The sequence below is a fragment of the Ornithorhynchus anatinus genome, chromosome 4 (genome assembly GCF_004115215.2).
Source record: "Ornithorhynchus anatinus isolate Pmale09 chromosome 4, mOrnAna1.pri.v4, whole genome shotgun sequence".
Classification (NCBI taxonomy): domain Eukaryota; kingdom Metazoa; phylum Chordata; class Mammalia; order Monotremata; family Ornithorhynchidae; genus Ornithorhynchus; species Ornithorhynchus anatinus.
This window is the reverse complement of record NC_041731.1, coordinates 89,072,711-89,092,432: the sequence shown is the minus strand read 5'-3', so window position 1 is coordinate 89,092,432 and position 19,722 is coordinate 89,072,711. Positions and strand designations below refer to the sequence as shown.

The window sequence follows — 19,722 nt, the reverse complement described above, 5'->3', positions numbered from 1 at the left end:
CTGTGTCCAGCATGCTTATCTACCCCATGCTCAGTACAAGGCTTGGCACATAGTAAGCACTTAACAAATTGTGATATTATTATTATCAATTTCCAGTCACCCTATTTTCTGCCCCAACCTCCTCATCGGCACTTTTGCATGCCCTAAATATGTATGTACAACTCTCTATAAAAATAATGTTGGTATTTGTTAAGCGCTTACTATGTGCAGAGCACTGTTCTAAGCGCCCAGGGAGATACAGGGTCATCAGATTGTCCCACGCGAGGCTCACAGTCTTCATCCCCATTTTACAGATGAGGGAACTGAGGCCCAGAGAAGTGAAGTGACTGGCCCACGGTCACACAGCTGACAAGTGGCAGAGCTGGGATTTGAACCCGTGACCTCCGACTCCCAAGCCCATGCTCGTTCCACTGAGCCACGCTGCTTCTCTATAGCACATATTTTAGATAATCTATTACTGAGGGGAAGCAGCATGGCCTAGTGGATAGAGCAGGGACCTGGGAGTCAGAAGGTCACAGGTTCTAATCCTGACTCTGCCACTTGTCTGCTTGGGCAAGTCACTTCACTTCCCTGTGCCTCAGTTCCCTCATCTGTAAAATGGGGATTGAGACTTGGGCCTATGTGGGACAGGGACTGTGTCCAACCCAATTATCTTGTACACACCCCAGGACCTAGAACAGTGCCTGCCAAATAGTAAGTGTTTAACAAATACCGTGATTATTACTATTCCTCCTGCCTTTAATTTGTTTTAGTATCAGTCTCCCCTCCCTATAGATTGAAAGGATCCATCAGGTTTACCAATTCAAACGTTTTAATATAGTGTGCAAGCACCAAGAAGGGACTTAATAAATACCACAGATTGATTGATTGATTAATGTACTGTTAGAGATGTTGCCGTGAGCTGTAGTCACCAAAAATACAAGATTCTTGACTTTTACCGGTTTACTGTGTGTGCTTCATTCAATGTGCCTGTATGTCTGCCATCTGCTTGCCTCCAGAAAAAAAAGAAATCTAATCCAGCTGTCCCCCAAAGGGAAAGAAATATGTCGGTTAAACGTTTAAATGAGATCCCGACCGGGGACGGACCAGGCTGGCCGTCGACGGTGACCCTCGGGCTGGCCTCTGCCGGGCCGGCCTCCGGGTTAGCTCCCAGGACTGGCTACTGGGCTGGCCTCCCTTGGCTGGTTCCCGAGCTGACCCCTAGGCTGGCCTCCGCCGAGCTGTCCTCCTGGCTGACGCCCAGGCTAGCTCCCAGGACTGGCTCCCGGGCTGACCTCCACTGGGCTGGCCTCCGGGCTTATGCCCGGGCTGTCCTTCGGGCTGGCCTCTGCCAGGCTGTCCATCGGGCTGACCCCTGGGCTAGCCTGGCCTGACCACCGGGATGGCTCCTAGGCTGGCCTCCGCCAGGCTGTCCCCCGGGCTAGCCTCCAGCCTGACTCCCCGGACTGGCTCCCGTGCTAGCCTCCGCCGGGCTGTCCTCCGGGCTGGCTCCCGGGACTGACCCCCGGGCTGTCCATCGGGCTAGCCTCCGGCCTGACTTGCTGGCCTGGCTCCCGGGCTGGCCTCCGCCGGGCTGGCCTCCGGGCTGATGCCCGGGCTGTCCTTCCCTCCCCCGGGGGGGGGGGCGGGGAGGGCGATCCCCGGGGCCGGTCCTGAGGCTGGCCCCGCCTCCGGCCCCCGTCTGCCTCGCTCTCTTTGCCGGCGGAAACCCTTCAAAAGCTGTCCGGGGGGGAGGAGGCTTCGTCAGGAGCGGGAGCAGCAGTACCAGCAGCAGGGGCAGCGGGACTGGAGGAGGAGGAGAAGGAGCAGCAGGAGGAGGAAAAGCAGGGGCAGCGGGAGGAGGAGGAGCAGGGGCAGCTGGAGGAGCAGGGGCAGCTGGAGGAGGAGAAGGAGCAGCAGGAGGAGGAAAAGCAGGGGCAGCGAGAGGAGGAGGAGCAGGGGCAGCGGGAGGAGGAGGAGGAGCAGGGGCAGCTGGAGGAGCAGGGGCAGCTGGAGGAGGAGAAGGAGCAGCAGGAGGAGGAGCAGCAGGGGCAGCGGGAGGAGGAGGAGCAGGGGCAGCAGGAGGAGCAGGGGCAGCTGGAGGAGAAGAAGGAGCAGCAGGAGGAGGAGCAGCAGGGGCAGCGGGAGGAGGAGGAGCAGGGGCAGCAGGAGGAGCAGGGGCAGCTGGAGGAGGAGAAGGAGCAGCAGGAGGAGGAAAAGCAGGGGCAGCGAGAGGAGGAGGAGCAGGGGCAGCGGGAGGAGGAGGAGCAGTAGGAGGAGGAAAAGCAGGAGCAGCAGGAGGAGGAAAAGCAGGGGCAGCGGGCGGAGGAGGAGGAGAAGCAGCAGGAGCAGCAGGAGCAGGAATAGGAGGCGCGGGAGCAGCAGGAGGTGCAGCAGAGGCGGAGCGGGAGCAGCAGGAGCCCGCACGGCTCGACGCCTCCTCTGGCGCCAGGTGAGCGCCGTCCGGGCGCGCGCGGGGGCGGGCGGGAGCGTGCACGAGGCGGGCGGGAGCGCGCGCGGGGGGGCGCGCTTGGGACCACCCTCCCCCGGCCTGCGCACAAGGTGCCGTCCCCTCGCCCGGGGACTTGTAGAAAGTGGCCACCGCCTCGTTCGAGTCTTTCCCGGGGGCCCCTCGTCCCGTTAAGAAGAAGAATAGTAACGATGCCATTTGTTAAGCGCTTCGTGTGTGCAGAGCACTGTTCTAAGCGCTGGGGGACATCCGGGGTCCTCAGGTGGTCCCACGTGGGGCTCACAGTCTTAACCCCCACTTTACTCATTCATTCATTCACTAGCATTTATTGAGCGCTTACTATGTGCAGAGCACTGGACTAAGCGCTTGGAATGGACAGTTCGGCAACAGATAGAGACACTCCCTGCCCATTGACGGGCTTACAGTCTACAGGTGAGGTAACTGAGGCACAGAGAAGTGAAGTGACTTGCCCAGGGTCACCCAGCTGATAAGTGGCGGATTGGGGATTAGAACCCATGACCTCTGACTCCCAAGCCCAGGCTCTTTCTACTCAGGCACCCGTCCTCCTGTCCTCACAGGTTCAGGCCTTCCCTCTTCCTCACACCTGGCAATTGTCCATTCCAAGCGCTTAGTACAGTGCTCTGCACATAGGAAGCACTCAAATACTATTGAATGAATGAATCTCACCCCAACTGACAGCATCCCGCTGCCCCGCAGGGCTTCCCAGCCTGTAGGCGACAGCCCCTGTCACTCCCCTTAGAATGACGAGGACGGTATTTGTTAAGCGCTCACTCTGTGCCAAGTACCGTTCTAAGCGTTGGGGTAGATGCAAGGTCATCAGGTTGCCCCATGTGGGGCTCATAGTCTTCATCCCCATTTTACAGATGAGATAACTGAGGCACAGAGAAGTGAAGTGACTTGCCCAAAGCCACACAGCTGATAAGTGGCAGAGTCGGAATTAGAACCCACAACCTCTGACTCCCAAGCCCGGGCCCTTGCTACTAAGCCATGCAGGTCTGGCCCCAGTGACCCACTCGGCTATGAGAAGCAGCGTGGCTCAGTGGAAAGAGCCCGGGTTTGGGAGTCAGAGATCATGGGTTCAAATCACTGCTCTGCCACTTGTCAGCTGTGTGACTGTGGGCAAGTCACTTCACTGCTCTGTGCCTCAGTTACCTCATCTGTAAAATGGGGATTGAGACTGTGAGCCTCTACGTGGGACAACCTGATTACCCTGTATCTACCCCAGCGCTTAGAACAGTGATCTGCACATAGTAAGCCCTTAACAAATACCAACATTATTATTATTATTATTATGTGACCGACCTAGAGTAAGGGTCGAGGCCCTGGGACCCCCTTAGAGTGTGGGTCCAGCCCCTGTGACCTGCTTTGAGTGATGTTCCAGCCCTTGTGACCCATCTAGATTGAGGGTCCAGCCCCTGTGACCTGCTTAGAGTGATGTTCAAGCCCGTGTGACCCACCTAGAGTAAGGGTCCAGCCCCTGTGACCCACCTAGAGTGAGGGTCCAGCCTCTATGACTCACCTAGAGTAAGGGTCCAGGCCCTTTGACCTGCTTAGAGTGATCTTCCAGCCCATGTGACCGACCTAGAGTAAGGGTCCAGGCCCTGTGACCTCCTTAGAGTGAGGGGCCAGCCTCTATGACCCACCTAGAGTGAGGGTCCAGCCCCTGTGAGCCACCTAGAATGAGGGTCCAGCCCCTGGCTCCAGGCAGGTGAATGACTGCTACAGGATGCATATATCACTCACTCTCAGAAGTCTGTTCAGGTATTTTTTCACCATGGTGGTCAAGATCTTACCTCTAGCCAAAATTTCTCTTGTTTTAATTTCACTTCCTTCTCGTGCCTGCGTGCCTTGGTATCTGCTGCCTGTCTGTCCATCAATGGTATGTATTAAGTGTTAGTTGTGTGCTGATCAATTTACTAAGTGATTGGGATACCTACATAAATGCTATGGGATTGGGGAGAGGGTGAGTACCCAACTGCTTAGGATACGGACTTCAGGGCATAGGTGATGAAGAAGGGATGGAAGATAGGGAAGGGAGATGAGAGAGTAGTCAGCCAAAGCCTCTGGAGGAGATATGATATGCAGCCTGTCTTTTCTTCAGCTGAATGGAAAATTTTAAACCCGTGTGGAAGGTGTTTTTTCTGGTTCTCCAGGAGCCAGGAATTTTTTAGCAGTTGGATAAAAGAGGCAGCTTTTATGGGCACTGCCTTCAGGAGAGCCTATTCCTGCCATTTTCCATGATAGGCAATCAGGGTGGCCCTAGAACGACCTCACCTCCTCCAAGAGGCCTTCCCAGATTGAGCTACCCCTTTTCCCTCTGCTCCCTCTGCTCTCTCTCTGCTCCCCCTACACCCTCTACTCCTCCCCCTTCCCCCTTCACCTCTCTTCAGCTAAGACCCCTTTCCCTCTGCTCCTCCCCCCTCCCTTCCCCTCCCCTCAGCACTGTGCTCATTTGTTAATTTTATTTTGTTAATGAGGTGTACATCCCCTTGATTCTATTTATCGTGATTGTTGTCTTGTTTTTGTCCGTCTGTCTCCCCCGATTAGACTATGAGCCCGTCATTGGGCAGGGATTGTGTCTGTCTGTTGCCAAATTGTACATTCCAAGCACTTAGTACAGTGCTCTGCACATGGGAAGTGCTCAATAAATACTATTGAATGAATGAATGAATGACCTTGACACTGTAAAGCTTCTTCCACCCCTTCCCTCCAGATGACTCTCTAGGCTCCTTCACACCCTGCTATCCTGTTTTAAAAATAGTCCAACGTTTTGGGGAAGGGGAGCTGTCACATCTAGGTAGGATCTTAGAGAGAATTTTGGCTTGAGGCTACCCCTATCTTTCACTGCCCTAGGCCCTTTTTCTTGTAATAAATCCAAGACTTTTCAGAGTGAGTGCAATACGAAGCTGATGCAATAGTTTTCACTTCTTGGCCTTCGTCCTGAAATTCTGGATGAGAATGTATAGGCTATTTATTAAAATCTACAATATTGAGTTCCCTGAGAGCATGGAAAAGAATTCCCTTTCCTAACAACCCAACTGAGGAATAATCTTCCAAATAGGAAACAGGATATTAAATAGGTAGTTTATGTTTTAATAGGGAATTAAATTTTGTGCTTTGAAAGTCTGACAAGTTACTGAGGAAAACAGTGTTCTCTCCTCCCACTGAAGAGAGGGAGACCGCCAATCTCCCCCTCAAGTGTGTGAAGCCAAGAAGATGAGGAATGCCTTTGACATGAAGCCCAAAGCGAAGATCCTCTGGTATTTCTTTTCCAAGGGGTGAGTGGGGAGAGGAAGCTCAATAAGCTGTCCCAAAGCAAGCTCAAAGTTCTCATTTATTCTCCTCTGCAGCTTGAAGCCAATATTCTTAATGTCTTGGCCTAAATTATGATGTTGATCAGGCAATCCAGTAGTGCTTACTGAGTACCTACTGCATGCAGATCACTGTTACTAAACACTTGGGGAAGTATAATAGAAATAAAAACCTAGTCCCTATCCTCAAGGAGTTGATTTAATTGAAGCAGACAGACATAAATTAATGGGTGCTGGGGACGAAGCAAAGAATCAACTGGTAATGGCAAGAGCATGGAAAGATTACTTAGAGAAGCAGCCTGGAAAGAGAACAGGTCTGGGAGTCAGAAGACCTGTTTGGGTTTTTTTACGATATTTGTTAAGCACTTACTGTGTGACAGGCAGCATACTAAGCTCAGAGTTAGATGCAAGCTAATCAGGTTCCACAGTCTCTGTCCCATGTGGGGCTCACAATCTTAATCCCCCTTCTACAGATGAGGTAAACTGAAGCACAGAGAAGTTAAGTGACTTGCCCAAGGTCACACAGCAGTCAAGTTGCATAGCCAGGATTAGGACCCAGGTCCTTTTGTGTCTTATGTATAGATGCTAGAGAGTATCTCCTGGTGTGTCCAATGTGCTGTCTTGTACAATTTGTAAAGCTCAGTTCTCAAAGTCTCTTTAGCCAGATAGACACAGTTTTCTCTCATTCATTCATTCAATCGTATTTACTGAGTGCTTACTATGTGCAGAGAACTGTACTAAGCACTTGGAAAGTATAATTCAGCAATAAAGAGAGACAATCCCCGCCCACACCAGGCCTATAGTCTAGAAGGGGGGAGATAGACATCAAAACAAGTAAACAGACATTAATATAAATAAATAGAATTATAGAGTGTAAATATATATTCACAAATGCTGTGGGGTGGGGAGAGGGGGTAGAGCAAAGGGAGAAAATCAGGGCAATGCAGAGGGGAAGGGGAGCTGAGGAAAATCTTGATACTATATATCTCGATGATGTTATCTTGTTTTTGTTTTGTTCTGTTTTGCTTTGCTGTCTGTCTCCCCATATAGATGGTGAGCCCATCTTTGGGCAGGGATTGTCTCTATCTGTTGCCGAATTGTACATTCCAAGCACTTAGTACAGTGCTCGGCACATATTAAGTGCTCAATAAATGCTATTGAATGATTGAAAAGAGGGGCTTAGTCCGGGAAGGCCTCTTGGAGGAGGTGAGCCTTCAGGAGAGCTTTAAAGGGGGAAAGTGTGATTGTTTGGTGGATTTGAGGAGGGAGGATGTTCCAGGCCAGAGGTAGGACGTGGGCCAGGGGTCAACAGCAAGACAGGGAGAACGAAGCCTAGTGAGAAGGTTAGCAGCAGAGGAGCAGAATGTGCGGGCTGGGCTGTAGAAGAAGATAAGGGAGGTGAGGTAAGAAGGGGCAAAGAGATGGAGAGCTTTGAAGCCAATAGTGAGGAGTTTTTGTTTGATAAATAATGGTATTTGTTAAGTGCTTACTAGGTGCCAAGCACTGTTCTAAACACTGGGGTAGATGCAAGGTAATCAGGTTGACCCCCCTGGGGCTCACAGTCTTAATCCCCATTTTACAGATGAGGTCACTGAGGGCCAGAGAAGTGAAATGACTTGCCCAAGGTCACACAGCTGACAAGTGGCGGAGCCGGGATTAGCATCCACAACCTTCTGACTCCCAAGCCAGTGCTCTTGCCACTAAGCCATGCTTTTTTCTTAACACTCAAAATTTGCAGCTACTGAGGATTTGCAGGATCAACTTTTTTGAAAAAATGTAAATCAAAATAATATAATTGTTTTAAAAATCAGAAAGAATTGAGATAGTGTGCACAACTGTGCCATATACTTCAACCTCAAAAAAATGGGTTGTGGGTGAAATGTTTACTAATCTTCAGCACAACTGTGTCATATACTTTAACTTCAAAGAACCGGGTTGTGGGTGAAATGTTAACTAATCTTCACACCCATTTTGCAAAGCAGTAGCATAGCTTGCTTTTACTCCTTTTTCACTTGATTTTATTTATTGTCTGTTTATTTCAACTCCCTGATCATATTTAGCTGAATTTTTAATTCTGTGTATTCTAATAAAGATCTTTTTTTAAGCTTATCAATAGTTTATACAAGATGATGAAGATTTGGACTTTTCAGTATATGTGTATATGTATATGTGTGTGTATATGTATATTATAGAGAGAGATTGTGATTGTAATATTTTAAAATTGCTTAATGTTAATATAGTGTTAGTATTTGTTAAGCACTTTGTGCCAAGCACTCTTCTAAACACTGGCATAGATATAAGGTAAGCAGCTTGTCCCACGTTGGGCTCCAAGTATTCATCCCCTTTTTGCAGATGAGGTAACAGGCACAGAGAAATTAAGTGACTTGCCCAAGGTCACACAGCTGACAAGTGGCAGAGCTGGGATTAGAACTCACAACTCTGACTCCCAAGCCCGGGTTCTTTCCACTAAGCTAAAATCGGGTAACCTAAGGTACCCACAGACAGATGACATCTAAAGGGAAAAACCATTTCCTCTCTGATAAGCAGGCACAGTTAATATTTCATGTCCCCAAAGTACTGAGCTGTTTTGAAACAAAACAAAAGCTGACAGTGGACTTAAGGGTATGACTCACAGATTCGGTAGCTCAGAATGGAAAAGTAATTTTACATAACAAGCTTGTACCATCATGTGGACTTGTAGGTCCAAGCACCAAGCCAACTTTATCCATTTAAAATTTATCCTTTCCTGCCTTAACTCTGCCCTCTCCTCTGCCAGGCAAAACTTCTTTTCTTCCCTCATTGACACCCATGTCGGTCACCTCCGCCAATTGTTCCGGACCTTTAATTATCTCCTCTGGCCCCCTTTTCTTCCCCCTCCCCCATCCCTCACTCCCAACGATCTGACCACCTACTTCATCACGAAAATTAAGACAATCAGGTCTGAGTTCCCCAAAATCACCTCTTCCCCTCCTGCCTCGCCCCCCTGGCAACCCTCTCCCCTACTTTCCCATCTTTTCCTGCAGTATCCTCAGAGGAGATCTCCTCCTTCCTCGCAAGTGCAACCCCCTCCACCTGTGCTTCGGACCCCATTCCCGCTCACCTTATAAAAACCATCGCCCCTTCCCTCCTCCCCTCCTTAACTTCTATCTTTAACCGCTCACTCTCCAATGTCTTCTTCCCCTCTGCCTTCAAACATGCCCATGTCTCCACCATCCTAAAAAAACCTCTCTCGACCCCACTTCCCCTTTCAGTTATCGCCCTATCTTTCCTTTCTTCACCTCCCCTCAGCTACCCTTCCTTTCCAAGCTCCTAGAACGAATCATCTACGCTCGCTGCCTAGAATTCCTTAACTCCAATTCTCTCCTGGACCCCCTCAAATCTGGCTTCCATCCCCTCCACTCTACCGAGACTGCTCTCTCAAAGGTCACCCATGACCTCCTTCTTGCCAAATCCAATGGCTCCTACTCTATCCTAATCCTCCTTGACCTCTCAGCTGCCTTTGACACTGTAGACCATCCCCTTCTCCTCCACACCTTATCTCACCTTGGCTTCACGGACTCCGTCTTCTCCCGGTTCTCCTCTTATCTCCCTGGCCGTTCATTCTCGGTCTCCTTCGCGGGCTCCTCCTCCCCCTCCCATTCTCTAACTGTTGGGGTTCCTCAAGGTCAGTTCTTGGCCCTCTTCTGTTCTCCACCTACACTCACTCTCTCGGTGAACTCATTCGCTCTCACAGCTTCAACTATCATCTCTATGCAGATGACACACAGATCTACATCCCTGCCCCGTCCTCTCCCCTACCCTTCAGGTTCAGATCTCCTCCTGCCTCCAGAACGTCTCTACCTGGATGTCTGCCTGCCACCTAAAACTCAACATGTCCAAAACTGAGTTCCTCATCTTCCCTCCCAAGCCCTGTCTTCTTCCTGACTTCCCTATCACTGTGGATGTTACGACCATCCTTCCCATCTCTTAGGCCCGTAACCTCGGTGACATCTTTGACTCGGCTCTCTCATTCACCCCACACATCCAATCTGTCACCAAGACCAGCTGGTCTCACCTTTATAATATCGCCAAGATCCACCCTTTCCTCTCCACCCAAATGGCTATCTTACTGGTACGGGCTCTCGTCATATCCTGGCTGGATTATTGTGTCAGCCTTCTCTCTGATCTCCCTTCCTCCTCTCTCTCCCCACTCCAGTCTATTCTTCATTCCGCTGCCCGGCTCATCTTCCTGCAGAAACACTCTGGGCCTGTCACTCCCCTTCTTAAAAACCTCCAGTGGTTGCCTATCAACCTCCGCACGAAACAAAAACTTCTCACTCTGGGTTACAAGGCTCTACATCACCTTGCCCCCTCCTACCTCTCCTCCCTTCTCTCTTTCTACTGCCCACCCCGTAGGCTCCGCTCCTCTGCCGCCCCCCTCCTCATCGTTCCCCGTTCTCGCCTATCCCGCCATCGACCCCTGGCCTACGTCCTCCCGCTGTCCTGGAATGCCCTCCCTCCTCACCTCCGCCAAACTAATTCTCTTCCCATCTTCAAAGCCCTACTGAGAGCTCACCTCCTCCAGGAGGCCTTCCCAGACTGAGCTTCCCCTTTTCCCTCTGCTCCCTCTGCTGCCCCTCTGCCCCCCCTTCACCTCCCCTCAGCTAAGTCCTCTTTTCCCCCCTTTCCCTCTGCTCCTCCCCCTCTCCCTTCCCCTCTCCTCAGCACTGCTCGACCACTCAATTGTATATATTTTTATTACCCTATTTATTTTGTTAATGAGATGTACATCCCCTTGATTCTATTTATTGCTATTGTTTTTGTCTGTCTGTCTCCCCCGATTAGACTGTAAGCCCGTCAATGGGCAGGGATTGTCTCTATCTGTTGCCAAATTGTACATTCCAAGCGCTTAGTACAGTGCTCTGCACATAGTAAGCATTCAATATAATACTATTGAATGAAAGAACATTGGTTTATTTATTGTCTAGGTGTTTAAATTAATGGGGACAATAGAGATAACAATACTCTGTGCTTATTTCTTAGTTGTGAGCTGCACTCAGTTGTTTTTGAACCTTCAGGAGTCTTTATGGATGTGCTTCAAAATATTTCTAATTACTTCTTTTACCTGACTTGGCAATTCTCCAGTTTTGAGTCAATCTGCTGTAATCTCAATTCACTCTAGCTAATTGACCTGCGGACGCCAGAAGTGAGACCCAGCTAATGAATCGTTCAGTGGTGTTTACTGAGTGCTTACTCTGTGCAAAGCACTTACTAAGCACTTGGGAGAGTGCAGTACAACAGAGTTGGTAGACATGTTCCCTGCCCACAATGAATTTACAGTCTGGGGGAGACAGAGAATAAAATAAGGTATAGATATGTATATAAGTGCTGTGGGATTGAAGGTGGGGTGGATATTGAGTGCTTAAAGAGTACAGTTCCAAGTGTGTAGGAGATGCAGGGGAAATGAGGATCTAGTCAGGAAAGGCCTCTTGGAGATGTGATTTTTTGTAAGACTTTGAAGGTGGGAGAAGTGGTGGCTTGTCGAATCTGAAAGGGGAAGAAGTCCCAGGCCAGAGAGAGGATGTGAGCCACGGGTCGGTAGCAAGGCAGACCAGGTTTAGATCTAGCGCTTGGGTAGCTGTTGAAAGAACGAAACTTGTGGGCTGGGTTGTAGTTGGAAATCAGCCAGGTAACATAGGAGAGGGCAATCTGACTGAATGCTTTAAAGCAGGTGGTAAGGAGTTTCTGTTTGAGAAGTTGATGGATGGGCAACCACTGGAGGGAGAGATTCCCCAGCAGAGTGTGCCTCAGGCAGTCCCCTCCTCCGCCACCCCCCATCATTGCATGTTAGAGGACAGGTATTCTTTGTTGCTGACAACCTCCTCCCATCACCAAAATACCGGAGTTCCTGGAAGAGAAGGAAAGAACCTGCACATCACCCTGGTATAATGACGAATCCAAGAACAAGGCAATACGTCAAGGGGTCCACAGCAATTGAGTGTACTGGTTCGCCTTTGCACTGCTAATTGGACCAGTGGATTCTGACTCATTGTGAGTCAAGATTATTGCCCCATGATCAATCACTCTGTGATATTTATTGAATACTTAGCATGTGCAGAGCACTGTACTGAACCCTTGAGAAGGTACCAGTGCAACACAGATGGTAGACACCTTCCCTGCCCACAAGGAGCTTACTCCCTGAAGGTGGGCTTCCTGGTTTCTGACATCAGCCTGGAGCTTTCCTGAGGTGGGACTGAAAATCCTCCTTTTGGAGATGACAGGATGGTCTGTTCTTGTTGTAGTCCCTTTGTCCTTCTCTGTTATGCCTGTATTTGTCCTGATCCCATCCTCTTTGAATTTTATTTATTGCTCTATTACTTCCAGTAACTGACTGCCCCACCACGGCCTCCTGCTCCTTCCAATATTCCCCCATACTTACAGTTTGCATATCCCAAACTTTATATATATAAGCCACATGCCCCCACCTCCCTGCCACCCTCAGTGTCTGATACCCTAACATTCTTATGAATCCAATGACAGATGGTTAGTCTTCCTGCTTAAGAGGGTAGAACCAGATCTAATTTGTTTTGTCTCATATTATTTAACTCTATTCCTTCCTTGAAAAATCTTCTAAAAATGGCTATAGCTAATGGCTATACATCTTTTTCACAGATGGAAAAATGGGCTTGCTTTGTGTGCACATTCACTATTCTCTCCAAGCCGATTTTGGGCTTCTCGAATGGAAGCTTCATTATGTCATGTGACTCTTTGGAACCGAACCATGGATTTTATGTTTCCCAGAAGGACGCAATACCATATAATATCTCTGTATCCCAAACTTCATTTAATCTACAGGATGAAATCACAGGTAAATAATATTTTTTTAATATGCGAACAGTCAATTTACATTTTCTGAAATTGACTCATGTGGCTTGTATCCATTTCCGTTTATTGAGATAGGGTCTATCCTTTTGGAATACATTCAAGGATGTGAAATTGGGAGAGGGCAAACATTTCATTCACTTAAAATCGAGCGATGATCTGTCAGCCCTTCACAGAAGCTGGTAGGTGGGAGTTGGGTCCCTGTCCTTCAGCGGCGTATGAGTCATTAGTGTGACATTGCTGCTATATATAAATATGAAATCTCTTAAGCCAGGTGAAGTGTGAGGTAATAATTCTAGAGAAAATGAGAACGATGTAGAAATCATTGCACCGGTTAAGGGTGCAAGCATCCTGGATGGATAAATCCTAACCCTGACTGGTATATTTTGATTCATTTTCAAGAAGTCTTCCCAAGGGTTGTCTCCAGTTAGTTATTTCAAAAGCTTTGGTTACCCAATAAGAGCCAAACCACAGTTGCAGTTTTATCTCTGGCTTGACATCCTTCAAGGCAACACTTTGTTTCCCCCAAATGGTGGAGCCCTAAGCAGCTAGCCTCCTAGACCTTTTGACCGGAATAATACCATTTCTGCAATTACCAATATCATCTAATTGTTTAAGTGGGCATAATCTAATTGCTTCTGGGGAAAAAAAGACAGTTGGTCACCATAGATTTACATCTTAGATCATTCCTGACAGACATACTTGGCCTGTATAGACTTCGGTCCCTAGCTCATCACTGCTCCTAGTCCTTTTCCTGTTAGTGTGCCTGCTTTTGCCAGAGTTCCTGGCTCAGCTCCCTCTGCTCCCTGCTTAGCTGGGCTCCCTCCCCAGAGGCAGTCTTTGCTCCCCTTCTCTCTCCCACCTATCCTGGCAACTCTTGGTTCTTGGGGGGCCTCCAACCTCCTTGTTTCTCCAACTCAAAACTCCTCTTCCCACTGCTCATTCTCCTCCCTTCTCTCCCTCTTGCTCTTGCTCCCAATGCCAGACTGTCTGGGAAATCATTACTGGGAAAATCAGCAAAGGGGTAGGTAGTGGTTTGAAAAGTGTCTCCAAGTGACTTCTGGCTTGCTCTGAGTAAGTAAGGAGCCTCTCAGAGACAGATCCAACCCAGAGGGGTCAGGAATGACCCATATGACCCAACCAGGCAGCAGGCCATCAGGATACTTCACCCTGGACTGTGTCCTCCTGCCCCTTTCCAGTCCGTTGCTGCCTAAGAATCATCTCCAAACCAATCAAAACCCAAGCATTTAGAGGTGACTCAAAAGGACACAGCTTCTACTTCAAGCAGATGTGATCATTGCAAAATATGCTGATTTAAAAGGTACCCACTGTCTTGTTTTCACAGTGACTCTACAAGCTACCGAATCCAATGGTTTCATGGGATTCCTACTTCAGGCCCGAGACACTGAGAGGAATATTCCCGTCGGTTCTTTCCGTATCATAGATCAGAACACACGGGGTCTTAAGTGTAACAATGTTGAGGTATGTAGTCTCTTATTCCTGAAAATTCGTCAGTTTTCTCAAGAATACATTGTATTTTGGTCTACAAAAAAACCCAAAAAAACTTCACACCCCAGAGGTCAGATTTGTGCTTTGTTTTTCCTAATACCTTTTTGTTTTCTTTATCGCTTCACACTGGTGGGCAGTTGTTGCATAGTTTTGAGAAGAATCATGGAGTTGGAAAAAATCTTAAGAAATCATCTGGTCTAGTGCTTTGCCTCCAGGCATGTGAAAACTCAGCCATCCAGGACAAGATGACTGTTTGCTGTTTTCTTGATCCCAAAGATGCAGAGTCCATAACCCTTTTTAGAGAAGCAGCATGATGGCTTAATGGAAAGAGCGTAGGCTTGGGAGTCAGAGGTCATGGGTTCTAATCCTGGCTCCTCCACTTGTCAGCTATGTGACTTTGGGCAAATCACTTAACTTCTCTGTGCCTCAGTTACCTCCTCTGTAAAATGGGAAGACTGAGACTGAGAGTCCCATGTGAGACAACCTGATTACCTTGTATCTACCCCAGCTCTTAGAACAGTCTTGTCACATAGTAAGCGCTTAACAAATACCATCATTATTATTATTATTCAAGGGATTTTTCCAGTGTTTTCTCACCCAGATATTTAAAAAGTACATCCTTTTTAGGGTTTTGTCTTTCAATCAAAATCTCTCCTTTAATTTAAGTCCATTTTATGTTGATTGGTCTTCACTGGAGATGGTAAACAACTGATAATAATGTTGGTATTTGTTAAGTGCTTACTATATGCAGAGCACTGTTCTAAGAGCTGGGGGAGATACAGGGTAATCAGGTTGTCCCACGTGAGGCTCACAGTCTTAATCCCCATTTTATAGATGAGGTATCTGAGGCACAGAGAAGTTAAGTGACTTGCCCACAGTCACACAGCTGACAAAATGTACCCTAAAGTGTCCTTCATTATCTTTGTTGACAAAGTACTATGCTGGTTCTCCTCTTACTTTTCTGCCCCTTCTCCATTTTGTTCTCAGCCTCCTGTTCTCTCTATTATCCTTTTTACTATGGACGTTTATTCATTCAATCATATTTATTAAGCCCTTACTGTGTACAGAGCACTGTACTAAGTGCTTAGTAAAGTACAGTATAACAATAAACAATAACAATCCTTGCCCACAACAAGCTCACAGTCTAGAGGGGCGGGGGAAGAGAGACATCAATACAAATAGACAGCAATTCAAATAAATAAAATTACAGATATATGCATAAGTATTATGGGGCTGTGAGGCGGTGGAAGAGCAAAGGGAGCAAGTCAGGGTGACGCAGAAGAGAGTGGGAGATGAGGAAAAGTGGGGTTTAGTCTGGAAAGGCTTCTTGGAGTCTGAGAAGGCCTCTTTGGATGTCCCTTAAGGCTCTGTTTTGAGTCCTCTACTCTTCTCACTTATCACTCATTCTCTAGGGGATCTCATCAGCTTATGGCTTTTCTACAATTTCTATGCAGATGAATCCCAAATCTATCTCTCTGGCACTAACCTTTCAGACAGATCTGCATTGCCCCATTCCCTCCCACTTCCAGGACAACACCACTTAGATGTCAAGAGAAGCAGCATGGCTCAGTGGAAACAGCACGGGCTTTGGAGTCAGGGGTCATGAGTTCAAATCCCAGCTCTGCCACTTGTCAGCTGTGTGACTGTGGGCAAGTCACTTCACTTCTCTGTGCCTCAGTTACCTCATCTGTAAAATGGGGATTAAGACTGTGAGCCCCACGTGGGACAACCTGATTCCCCTGTGTCTACCCCAGCACTTATAACAGTGCTCGGCACATAGTAAGCTCTTAACAAATACCAACATTATTATTATTATTGTTATGTCCTGCCGGCCCCTCAAGCTAAGTGTGCCTAAAGCAGAACTCCTCCTCTTTCCCCATAAACCCACTCCTTCCACTAACATCCCACCTAGTTCACCATCACCACCATCCTCCGCATCCCACAAGCCCACAACCTCTACTCTTTGCTCTGTTTCACATCTTTCACATCCAATCTGCTGCCAAATCCTTCCAGGTTTTCCTGCAGATCTCCCAGATTCACTCCCCATTCAAATCCCTCCGGAAATCCCACATCATCCCTTCAGCCAACTCTAGCACTTACAATAATAATAATAATAATGGTATTTGTTAAGCATTTATTATGAGCCAAGCACTGTTCTAAGTGCTGGGGGAGTTACAAGGTTATCAGGTTGTCCCAGGTGGGGCTAACAGTCTTAATCCCCATTTCACAGGTGAGTTAACTGAGGCACAGAGAAGTTAAGTGACTTGCCCCAAGTCACCCAGCTGACAAGTGATGAAACAGGGATTATATCCCACGACCTCTGGCTCTCAATGCTCTTCCACTAAGCCACGCTGCTTCCACAACTTCTTATGAACTTCTTATGAAGGGGTTCATGATGGAGTCAGGATGGCAGCTCCTCTTTTTGCACCTGCCTGCAGGAGAAGTATGTTTCTGAAGATTCATTCATTCATTCAATCGTATTTATTGAGCGATTACTGTGTGTAGAATACCGTATTAAACCCTTGGAAAGTACAGTTCCATCTTTCTGGTCCATACATGTCTGGGCATGAGTGGAGGCTACATATAGCACAGACCTGGGAGTCAGGAGGTCATGGGCTCTAATCCCAGCTCTGCTGTTTGTCTGTTGTGTGGCCTTGGGCCAACCACTTCACTTCTCTGTGCCTCAGTTACCTCATCTTTAAAACAGATGAAGAATGTGAGCCCATTGTTGGGTAGAGATTGTCTCTATTTGTTGCTGAATTGTACTTTCCAAGCGCTTATTACAATGCTCTGCACCCAGTAAGCGCTCAATAAATACAACTGAATGAAAGAATGAATGACTTGGACTGTGTCCAACTGGATTTGTATATAGTAATAATAATGGCATTTGTTAAGCACTTACTATGTGCAAAGCACTCTTCTAAGCTCTGGGGAGGATACAAGGTGATCAGGTTATCCCATGTGGGGCTCACAGTCTTCATCCCCATTTTACAGATGAGGGAACTGAGGCCAGAGAAGTTAAGTGAGTTGCCCAAAGTCACACAGCTGACAAGCGGCTGAGCTGGGATTTGAACCTATGATCTCTGACTCCCAAACCCAGGCTCTTTCCACTGAGCCATGCTGCTTCTCAACCCACCCCAGTATCCACCCCAGTGCTTAGTTTGTGCCTGGCACATAATAATAATGTAATAATGTCGGTATTTGTTAAGCGCTTACTATGTGCAGAGCACTATTCTAAGCGCTGGGGTAGATACAGGGTAATCAGGTTGTCCCACCTGAGGCTCACAGTCTTAATCCCCATTTTACAGATGAGGTAACTGAGGCACAGCGAAGTTAAGTGACTTGCCCATAGTCACACAGCTGACAAGTGGCAGAGCTGGGATACAAACCCATGACCTCTGACTCCCAAGCTCAGGCTCTTTCCACTGAGCCACGGCATAGTAAGCACTTAACAAATACTGTAATTATTATTCCTTCTTGTTTATCAGCTACAACTGGAACCTGCAGATCCTGGCCAAAAAGTAGCTTGCCACTTGAACACGTGGAGTATGTGCCTCCATGGCAATGGCTTCAGATCTCTAACCCCATCCTATCCCATCCCATCCCAAGGAGATCCCCAGGCTTCCTAAGCTGATTGAATGGTAACGATAATAATAATAATTGTGGTATTTTTTAAGCACTTACTGTGTTCCAGGCACAATACTAAGTGCAGGGGTAGATGTGAGTTTATCAGGTTGGACACAGTCCTTGTCCCACATGGGTCTCACAGTCACCACTTATCAACTGTGTGACTTTGGTCATGCCACTTAACTTCTCTGTGCCTCAGTTACCTCATCTGTAAAATGAGGATTAAGACTGTGAGCCCCATGTGGGACAACCCGATGACCTTGATTCTACCCTAGTGCTTGGCACATAGTAAGAGCTTAACAAATACCATCATTATATTACAGTCGAGGTAACTGAGGCCCAGAGAAGTGAAGTGACTTGCCCAAGGTCACACCGCAATCAAGAAGCAGAGCCGGGTTTAGAACCATGAGCTTCTGATTAAAGGGCCTGTGCTCTATCCACTATGCCACGCTGTGGGGGTGTGTAGGTGGTTCCCCTTTATTAGGCTTTAGGGGTAGGTTTGAAAGGAACCACTCCCCCCAATATCCAGTGGGGACCGGAAAGTTGTTGAGGAGAAGAAGTACAAATGCTGTATTTTGCTTCCCTTTCCTTCATCCCCCTTTACTTCCCTCTTTCCCCTCTCTTGTCCTTCCTTTTTTTTCCTTCATCCCCCTCTCTTTTTTCCCCTTGTCCTGCCTTTCTCCATCCAACCCATACCCCTCAAAACTCTGCCCCCCATGTTTGCTCCCAATCTCAAATGAAAAGCTGGCAGTCCAGATCCCTAAGCATTATGGTTCATGGAGCGAAATGACATGTAATAATAAATGCTGGTCCAAACACTTACTTTATCTCGCCTTAACTATTACATCAGCCTTCTCAGAGATCTCTCAGAGTCTCTCCCAACTCCAGACCGTATCATTGTGCTACCAGGATCATTTTTCTAAAAACCCTTGAGTCCAAATCTCTCTAATCTTCAGAGGCCTCCAAATGGTTGCCCATCCATCTCCACATCAAACAGGAACTCCTTACTAGTGGCTGTGCGGCTTTCAATAAACTCTCCCTTTCCTACCTTATCTTGCTAATCTACTACGTCCCAGCCTGCTCACTTCATTCCTCCAGTGCCAACCAGCTTGATCTCATCTGTTTCACTGATGTCCTCCCTTTAGCCTGGGACTCCTTCCCTCTGTATAGCTGACAAACCACCACTCTTCCCATTTTTGAAGCCTTATAAAATCACTTCTCCTCCAAAGAGCCTTCTCTGACTAACCCCTCATTTCCCCCACCTATTCGCTCTCCCTTCTGAGACGCCCATGTGCTTGGGTCTGTACCCCTTAAGCAATTCAGTTATCTCCCTATCCTAGCCCCACATCATTTCAAAGCAATTTAATTTTTTGATAGCCACCCCACAACACTTATTTACCTATCCTTATTCTCTGCTCTTTCCCTGATCTGAAATTTACTTTAAGGCCTGTCTCTCTAGACTGTAAGCTCTTTGTAGGCAGGAGGGCAGTGTTCAGTTCACTGCTCTGCACATAGTAAGCATTCAATAAATACCATTGATTTGATAAATGTCTTGCTCCAATTAAAAGCTCTCATTTCCTCCAATAAATAGTCCAAGCCACTTGAGACTGTATCTTCCCCTTATTGATTTTTATCAGAAAAGGTGCTGTAACTTTCCTTATGTCCAGATGTTATTTCATTGCAGAACTCTTCATTAAGTCAAAAAGACTCCAGCACTAAGATGAAAATCCAGACAGTTTGGATTGCACCTTCTGGAACTGGAAATGTGCAGTTCATGTATGTAGTTGGGGTGTTTTTGGTATTTTGTTACAATAGTATGAATGTTGGATTTAATAAAGAAATGTACCTTTCATTTTGAGATAAAATTCACTGAAAATCTGTCAAGGTAGTTATGTAAATTTGCATTACTGAAATTTTCTGTCTAAGCTAAAGGATCATTTCTTT

General features: G+C 47.5%; 1 protein-coding gene across 1 annotated transcript in view; it reads left to right on the top strand.

The window, feature by feature from the left end:
* The first annotated feature begins 2,336 nt into the window (after positions 1-2,336).
* The window catches only part of LOC100081622 (putative ferric-chelate reductase 1), a 57,029-nt gene continuing 39,643 nt past the window's right edge, over positions 2,337-19,722 (top strand). The window contains exons 1-4 of the mRNA XM_029063875.1: positions 2,337-2,431; positions 12,433-12,628; positions 13,988-14,124; positions 19,463-19,554. Of these exons, the coding sequence (XP_028919708.1) occupies positions 12,433-12,628; positions 13,988-14,124; positions 19,463-19,554 (425 nt within the window). The 5' untranslated portion in view covers positions 2,337-2,431. The remainder of the gene's footprint in view (positions 2,432-12,432; positions 12,629-13,987; positions 14,125-19,462; positions 19,555-19,722) is intronic.